At 47.1% G+C, this 9,439-nt stretch overlaps 1 protein-coding gene across 1 annotated transcript in view; it reads right to left on the reverse strand.

Moving 5' to 3' along the window:
• TSPAN18 (tetraspanin 18) overlaps positions 1–7,208 on the reverse strand; it is a 23,789-nt gene extending 16,581 nt beyond the window's left edge. The window contains exons 1-3 of the mRNA XM_009696928.1: positions 7,134–7,208; positions 1,146–1,237; positions 172–366 (exon numbers count right to left, since the gene is read on the reverse strand). Coding sequence (XP_009695230.1) covers positions 172–366; positions 1,146–1,208 — 258 coding nt within the window. The 5' untranslated portion in view covers positions 1,209–1,237; positions 7,134–7,208. The remainder of the gene's footprint in view (positions 1–171; positions 367–1,145; positions 1,238–7,133) is intronic.
• Between the last annotated feature and the right edge of the window lie 2,231 nt (positions 7,209–9,439).

The following is a 9,439-nucleotide window of genomic DNA, read 5'->3' on the forward strand; positions in this document are numbered from 1 at the left end:
TCTCTGTATTTCTCGCTGTGTGTAAAAGTACCCTGAGCTTATTTATTATCTAAGGGAATAATGGCTACAGTAACAGATATCCATTCATGCACTTATCACAGCATCATCTATCCAGTCGCCCCCATTCTTGGGAAGCACCAAAAGGCCAACAGCAAATGCAAGGACACTTACAAAAAGCAGGAGGCATTTGTTCTCACGGATGGCACCGCAGCAGCCGAGAAAACCCAGCAGAAAGAGCATCGCTCCCATAGCCAGCATGATGTACGCTCCCGTGAAGAGCAGAGGGTTGGCAGCCACTATCTCTCGAAAACCTGTGGGGTCCACGATGACCCAGATCCCAAGTCCCAGCAGGCATGCTCCTCCCAGCTGTCACGGCATGAGAAGAGGAGAGAGAGAGGGAGACAGGTCAACGTAAGACAACTGCTGCAGAAAAACTGGATTCATTGCTATCTTTTGATCAAAGGTGTTCACTTGGAGAATTTCTGTTTCTCTGTGGCATGTATTCTCCGCTGAGCAGGTGACTGCTGACATGCCACTCCTCGTATCTCTTGCTCACTAAATGAGCCATTTGCAGCAAAAGCACCTTTCTTCCTTGATACGTCGCTCTACCGACGGTTTACTCCCTCCCTAATGCCGAAAGACCGAGTCTCGAGCTGCTGCCACATCTGTAGGGGACAGCCCAGGGAAGGGGCACACGTGAACCATCCCCAACACAGAGGCCAGGGTGGTTGGGTGCTCCCACCCTTCCTGTCAAAGACAAGAGCAACAGGGTCACCGAGAACGACCCTACACGTGGTAGGAAAACGACTGTGTTTCCTAGTGAAAACCTCAGCAGGACACCCAGGACTAGAAAACAAATTCTTCTGCCATTGAAGGACAGATCATGGACACCACTAGTTACAGCTTTCCCTCTGGGCTCCCTTGCCAAGGACAGGAATAATTCAGACAACAGTGACCGCTCCACTGGCTTGCTGAATGTTTGAGCATCTTCAGATGCTGCAAAACCCTCAATGATTGCTCCTGCAAAGCTGAGGGGATACTCTGTACCGTGGCAACTTTACCAAAGTACAGCCTGTCCTGCTGGGGAGCAGCAGGCTGCTGGAAACAGGAGGATTCAGGAGCGAAAGTGGATTCTAAATACTTACAAATATAAAGAAATTGAACAGAAACATCAGGTACTTCATGCAGCTCAGACAGTCTCCTTCCATGGTCTTCAGGCTCCTTGATCCAATTCTTCCTGCAAAACACCAGCACTTCCTCAGCACACTCATTTTTTATCAGAGTGACACAATCCTACCTCCATTCCTATTTCCCCCAAGACCCTGTGGAGTTCATTACTCAGAAGAGCTCATTTCGTACCTGAACAAGGCAACACAGCACAGGCTAGCAAGAGGTAACGATCGCTGCTAAGTCCCTTTGTATTCCTCCAGGTCTAAAAGCGAATGCAGATGTGAAGAGGAAGGTTGCAGGAGAGGAAAGGTGTAGCTTTGCTTGCAGAGCGAGATGCTGGGGAAAAAAATATCCCCTCTGCACATGAAGATGTGATTTTTTTTTTTCCCCCCAGTCTCTAAAGCCTGTCGAGTCTAAGAAGCACTGAATGTACCTGCCTACTTCATGCCAAAAAAAAGTCAGAGAGACACAGGAGCCAAATTAAGCTGTGCCCATTTGAAAGACTGACGAGCAAGTATTTGGGACAGTTAGCTCCATCCCAGCTTCCTCTACAGAATGAATGTGATACCAGCATGGACAACATTTTCAGGGGAATTTGTAGACATTTGGAGGAGCTGGGCTGGGCATGACTGCAGTGTGTGGAGGTGTGGGGTCCTCACAGAGTTACCCAGCCTGGGGCACACCGCTTGCTTGTCCTGCAGTGCGAAAAGTTCTTGTGCCAGTGAAGTCCCGGGGCTTTACACCCCATCCTGCAGAGCCCATGGCTCAGCATCAGTAAGCTTTTAAGACCAGGAAAAAAAATGCAAAGGAATCTTAACCAGTTTTAAAACTCCACATCTGAATTAGACAACAAACTGTTTAGGACACTACTTCTATTGGAAGAACAGCTATAAATCCTTACCAGGTGAGGCCACGTTGGAAGAAAGTTTCTGCTTGCTGTTTAATGAAGTGACTATGTCTCCCAATACGCAACTATATCCCCAAGTACACAAGAGGGACAGGCAAATAAATACATAAAATAATAAAACTTTCACTGAAACAGAAGATAATGCAGTCATGGCACCGTGCACAGATGGATACATACATATGCAAACGCAGAGGCACAAGTTTGCTTAGCTCCCTCGAGAAGCCTTCCCAAAGCCCACACGCTTCTTAACCCATCTCTTTCAAAAAAAACGAACGCCATTCCCTAAACAGACCTGCATCCAACGAGATGCTATGTTAGCAAAGTACATTCAATTCACTTAAAAGAAAAAAACAGCAACGATCCAAGGGTTTCACCAGGCCAGAAATAAAACTCTTTCTTTCACTCCTTCTCTGTTTTTGTTAATCCACAGAACTCGGGAGAGCTGTAGAGCCTCGTGGGGTGCTTCCCTCGGCGACCACGGGAACCAAAGCTTCAGCCAAAGAGCTGAGAAAACCCATGGCAGGCAGAGCTCCCGGCAAGGGGCTGCCTGAGGTAAGAGCCAGATTTTTATCATACAGTGGGTGTTTGCAGCACTTTTTCGCCTTGGTTTAAAAATCAAATCAGTTCTTTCCTAGTGGCAAAACAGCCAAATGGTGTGACGCAGAAGCTTGTGTGGACGTGCAGCTGCTTTGCCTCTGCATCTTCCGTGTACGTGGGGCAGGAGAGCAGCGTGTCTCTGCTAGCTGGGTACTGCCCAGGGAAGCCCCTTCGCTAGAGGAATCCCGAGAAGATCCACAAAGCCACTCTTACATTCCACCTCGCTTCTAGAGAAACACAAACCTGAATCTGAACCTGAGAAACAGGGCAATATTTTTCTTTACAAAGTTTATTTTCTTATACCTGATACCCAACTCTTCTGTCCAGAGAGACTCAGAGCCAACAGCACAACCTCAGGAGATGGAGTGGGGCACAGAGCTCTGATGCAGGCCTGGAGGAGATGCCTACAGCTTCCTGACGGTGTTTAAAGCCACGTCTGCAAATCTCACAGAGAAAGGAGATCTTGAAGTCCAGAAGGGTAAGGAGCTGAGGAGGGAATTCTTCCCTTTCATGGGAAAGGTGAACTTTCAGCTCCACTAACCCATGAGCTTGGACGCTATAGTAGAGAGGGATATGAAAATACAGACAAACCGATAGGATACTGGAACTTCAAAAGTCCCACAATTAGCGGCACCCAGATGCTCCCATCACCACACAAAAAAGTTATGTTCCAGTGAAATGAAGGATGGCTAAATCTCAGTATATTAGCCAGAGTCTGAAAGTTATCTGAGAAACTTCTAAGTCCTGCTGCCTTGAGCACCCAACCACACGATCCATATCATAGCAGCCTTAGGCAAAAGAGGAATAAAAAGCAAACCAGTTTATCCGCATCGTGCCACTTCACGTCGTTCACACACATCTGACTGCGGAGGCACCCACACGAAAAACATCGCCTGTGGGTCCAAGAAGCAGCAGCTCCTGACTCTAACGCTGCCTTGCTGCTTTGTAGAGTTGATAAATCACATTCCCGCCTTACTTCACTTTCCATGTCTGGGTCTGCTTCCTCTGCAAGATGAGCAGGTTCCCTTGGAACCCATTTACACGAGCTGAGTACAGGTTTCCTTTTCTCTTCAAAGACAAACCTAAGCTACGATTCCTTGCATCGCTCCTGCCCGTGCATCCACTCTGGATGTTAAAATGTTGTCTAGGCTTGAGCAGGGAAGGAAGACTCTAAATCTGTTGAGCAAACAGCTCCTGAAAACCTCACTGGGAGGACCACGCAGTCAGAGTAACCTGGGAGCAGCACGAACACATGCAGACTCAGCTCTGACAAATGAAGCCTCTCTTGTTTGCCTGGGCAAGAAATTGTCCCCAGTGGTGGTGCTGGGCTCAGATTTGTAATTTCTAAACCCACTACGCTTCACACAGCAAAGCAACAACTAAGTGCAACCCTGTTTGTGCTGGGCTTCAAGCCAGGAACACACCCAGCGAGGCTTACAAATCCCAAAGTCCTTCAGCTCAGGATGTGCAAATGGAAGTCAGTGGCAACTGTGCGAGGTCTGGGCTGGCAAAGCCAAGAACAGAGTGTGTCAGAGCTTCCACATCATAAGAACTCAGTGCAAACTTCCAAAAAATGCCAACCCACTGAGTTGATCTGAGAAACAGGAGCTCTGAGCAACTGGAATTTAAGAGCTTGGAGAGACCGGCGCATACCAGTGTAACACACCCTTTCCAGTTTCTGCTGGGTACCCGGATTCCCAAACAGCACATGCAAGATCCCCATCTGGATCCTGTGATTGCACTGAGTAAAACAGGGCAAATCAACCAAAAGTATGACCTGACCTCTTATGTAGCACCTACAACTGCTTCATGTCAGAGTTCAAGCACACCAGCGTACACGAACTACATTACCATCCAGTTCATGTATGCAGCAGTGCGCTAGACTTTGAAGAGTACGTAACTAATGCTATTTACAAACCATGCAACCAAAATGCAAATAACATTACTTACAAATAACTTAATTACAAAACCATTTGTGCCAACTGCTGCCTTACTAATTAGGCGAAGGTACCTGAAGTCCCTGATGACAGCCTGCATGGAGAAAATAATTGACAGGAAAGGACAATCCTGACCCACAGAGCTGCTCTTCCACTTTTCTGTTTAAGCCATACACACAAAAGGCAAATGTTGTATGTTACTCCTACTACACGCTGATGCAAGTGTGAGAAAAACCGAACACATATGTCTTAATCTACCTTTTAAAAATATCTTCTCTCCCCTCCTCCAGGCCCCAAATTTGTGACAGATTAAGTTCTCTTCTGCAGGAGACATTTAATGCTAAGCAAACATTAACAGGCAGAACTGCAGAAGACAGCGGCTGACAGATGCTTTCCCTGGCTTGTCCCATCTCAGACCTGTGAGACACATGAGATGCATTTGGTTTTGTCTGAAATGTAGCTATAAACGTTCAGCTTTTTCTCAGGCAGATTGTTCTACATTTCTCAGCCCCTAATATGAATTTTATCTTGCAAAGTGATGGGGAGGCTAAAAATCCCCAGCGGTGTAGCTAGGAAACATGCCCCAGCTGCTGTAATCAGTTCAGAATAAAGTCTAGGTTTTTTTTTTTGTTGTTCTCCAGCCACCATTTATCTCTTTCCTTCTGATGTTTGCTTTTGCACGCCCTGCAGCTACCTTGAACTTCACATATCTAAAGGCAGCTGCTCAACCACACCCCCAAAACCTGCTTCCAAGTTTCTCTTTGCTACCACTGACATTTCCCTCTACCCCCGTACCCCCTTCACACTGGACTGAAACCCACGGTTTCACTCCGATGGTTCCTTTACCTTTGCCTTGGAGATGGCATCACTGAAAAACTTAGGTTGGACAGGAACTTTGGATGTTGTTGAGTACAAACACCCACTGCTTCCAACCTGGGCCAATTCCAAAGATTGATCCAGCTTCAAAGTTAGAGCGGGTTTCTCAGGGTCACATTAGTTAAGTTTGGAGTGTCTCCAAGGACTGAGATTCCCCAGTCTCCCTGGGCACCGCTTCCAATGTCTGACCACCCTCCTGATGAAAAGATTTTTCAAAATAGCTGTCCAAGGTTTGTCCAAGTTTCCTTGTGGCAAAAGGAACAAGGACACCCCTCGGATGTGCCAGTCTGTTCTCAAGAGCACCTTATCTTCACCAGTCTCAATCCTTGCATCTCCCACATCATACCACTCCTACCCTCTACTGCAAACAAGCCTCTGAACCATCTTCCTTGCCTACCATTCCAACCACCGAATCCCCACCTCAGCGTACCTCTGCAGACTATTTGTATTTCACTACATAAAATTCAGACACCGTGCCCTTGCCCGATAGCTCATCACAGTCTCCTCGTCTTGAATACTTGACAGAAATCACAGAATAACCAAGACTGGAAGAGATGTCTAGAAGTCACCTTGTCCAACCCTCATGTAAACCACTTTTTCAGTCGCATCTCTTCTCTGACATTGTTCATGTGCATCTTCTTTTAACATAAACATCTCTTTGCCGTCAACATGCATGAAGACCTTGCCCACCGAACTGATCCATCGTTTCCTTTAAAACCTAAGAACCCGTTCTGCAGTATCTCCTACAAAATATTAGCCAATGGCTTGAGGAGCAAATGGTGCTAACTCACACCTACTTTCATATTCATGCACAATGCAATCAAGTAAAAGCAAAAGATGTGTTTGAAACTCTCCAGAACCACTGCCAATTTCTAAAGGAACTACAAAATGTGGATCAGATTCTCTTCCAAGTCAATGCAACAATTTCTAGAGGTTATCCCAGTGGAGATATCACTGGAAACATCCAGAAAGCTCTAAGCTGCACCAGTGGTGAAGGATCTGGCATTGCTCCCTTGCGTCTTCTCCCCAGCAACACGGCAGCCCACCCTGTGCCTTGCAGGTATGGAGACTTGGCTCAGCACGCTGGCCTTCCCTCATGGAGTATCCCTCTCCCGAGAGGACTGCTATGTTCCCTGTCTGCAAGCAATATCCAACTCCTTTAAACCAAAGTGGTGGGGTCTGCTAAGAGAACATATCTGACAGGGAAGTGGTGGAGTTCCCATCCCTGGAGGTGTTTAAGAAAAGACTGGAGGTGGCACTTAGTGCCGTGGTCTGGTTGACATGGTGGTGTTAGGGCAAAGGTTGGACTCGATGATCCCAGAGGTCTCTTCCAACCAAAGAGATTCTGTGATTCTGTAACAGGTGATGCCTTCCAGAAAACCCTCTCAAGAGTATTATTTCCACACATTCTGCTCCTCTAGCTAGAGCAGAGATGCTCCTCTAGCTAGAACAGAGATGGGGCAGTTTAATTAGGAGACCGAAGCGGGACACCTTGCTGCAGTACACCTCACAGGTGACACGATGGCAGATGAGCTGTGTATTTCTTATCCCCCTCCTGCACACCACAGCTACACCTAGCCAGCCTTGACGGAGATACAGAGAAAGCACCTGGCATGCAGAAAGAAAGAGCCGTAAACAAGACTCACCTTCACAAATCTTGTGACTTGAAGCGCAGCGTCTATTCTAGTCTTTAACTGTCTGTATGTCCCATGTATCTCTTTCTAGCCAAGCCTGTCCTGTAAGAGAAAAATACACAATTATTGCAGAAACCAATAAAATGCAATCATGTTAAATACACCATTTATTAAAACACACCATTCCTGATGAATATGCTTACTCTAATTGCCACCTTAATTTAGTGTACATTAGCACTAATGAAGAGCTTTTAATACCCAGTGAGGGATCCAGTTTCTTAGAATCTCTTTAACAACCTTTGGGGTGTTTTAAATTCCCACAGACCACATGTAAACCTACAGTCCCATTACACACGCACCTCATACCACAACAGGACTGGATTGATACCAGCTGCATCTTCAATATTTTATAGCAGGTTTAGACAAACTTTAATCTGCTATGACTTCACGGCCCATTTACTGGGAAAATGGAAAAGGCAGAGGAAGGGAGATGGAATGCATCTTTGGGAAGCCCAGCCGAGCCATTAGGATCAACGGCCTGAGACGCTGGGTGCTATCCCTCGTTCTTCCAGCCAGCTCTCACGCCAAGTTAAGCAAACTGTTTTCTCTCCTTCTGCCTCATTGTCACTGCCTGGGGAGCAGCAAGAGAGACGAAGGGCGAAGCCACCACCCAAAGGCATTAGATGAACCGATGCAGGCAGAGGGACCCGGGCACAGACCACCACGGCCCTTGAGCTAACAGTTACACTTTTCTCAGTAAATTTTAATTTCTGCCCGCACAATGCTAACGACGGTCTTTGGCTAGGCAAAGGTGAGGTGAGACTACAGACTAAGGTGCAAAGCATGCTTGTTTGACTGTTGCTTTCTCACTGCATCCTCTCCCAGGGTGTTTTTTCCACCCATCTGACACAGCCCCAACCCCACGCCGCAGGGCCCGTGGCGACAGGGCACCTTTAACTATTCCAGCAGCACCCTATGCCGTAAGGGTCAATATTCACACAGGGTTGCTCAGCACTGTCACTCACTCACTCGTCCTTCGCAAATCGTTTCGGAATACGCGCAGCTTTGCCGAAGCCACTGCTTGCCCGTGAGGGATCAGATGAAGTCCCCTGGGTCCATCCCTGCTCTCTCGCTGCCACCATTTCATCAGGATTTCTGGAGGGGGTGCATTTAACAGCTGTTTCCCACAAACATTTGTGAATGCGCCTTTGAAAACTGCCTCCCGTTAAGACTTCTGTGAGTAGAAGCCTATCGTTTGTTGTTGGCAGGAAGCGAACAAAGAGTTTCAAGGTGGTTGAAACTATTACAGTATAAAACATAGAATGAATATTCATAGACTTTTTGTTTCGCATCAGTCCCTCACCTTTAATGCCCTTCCTCTGTTGCCGTGTACCTACATCTCTCAGTGATGAGCAGGGATGGCTTCCCTTTTGAAATTTGGAGCGTACAAACATCTGGAGCCAATTGACCCATCTCTGCTGCAAAGTACTGAAGGCACCTGCCGAGCAGCGGCTGAGTTGCCCCACTTTACAACGCCGAGTATGACGGCTGCCCCGGAGCAGTACAGCTTTACCACCAGTGTGGAAGTTCAGAGGGTGCTATGTGACCGGCTGGGAGATGGTTGCAGGAGGCTCAAGGATGTCTGGAGAGGGGCTGGGAGAGTCTACAGCGAGGACAAGAGACGATGTCATTGCCTCGCCATAGAGAGCTCCTTTTTGACCATCAGAGTCCAGTGCCCACCCTTAGCTTTTGATCTTTTTCTTTTGTATCTGGGGACGCTTCATCTTGTGTTTTGCACTTGCAATTGAGAGACAGTTCCTTCAGCTGTCCTGTCCTGTGATGCCACTCTCCTGGGATAGCTGGATAGCTGCTGCCAGGAGAAGATGGCTCCAACTTTCACGCAGAGATGACACCGTGCTATATAAACCTATCATTAGGAAAATAACCAGAACGACGGCACTCCTGCTCCTACTGCGTGTGCATATAATTACATCCCTACAAGCCCTCAAAGATCTGTGTGGGAGCGGAATTTTATTTTTTTATTCCTCTTAAGTCACAATATTTTAAAGAAATTACAGCACCACAGAAAGAAAGAGCTTAAAGGCTTCAGTAGGTACCAGCAGGTGCTGCGTCAGAGGGTTTGGTGCCAAACGACAGCAATACTCCATCTTAACTCTATGGCCCTAAAGGGGAGGAAGACTCTCTTTGGTTAATAGCTATGATTTTGTCATTAGGGAGAACTGCAGAAAGTGCAAAACCACCATGCTTAAATTGTCACTCGAGGTAGCTAACGCCTTTAATTACAGTTGCTGGGGAAA

This window comes from Cariama cristata, unplaced genomic scaffold, assembly GCF_000690535.1.
Source record: "Cariama cristata isolate BGI_N322 unplaced genomic scaffold, ASM69053v1 scaffold11343, whole genome shotgun sequence".
NCBI lineage: Eukaryota > Metazoa > Chordata > Aves > Cariamiformes > Cariamidae > Cariama > Cariama cristata.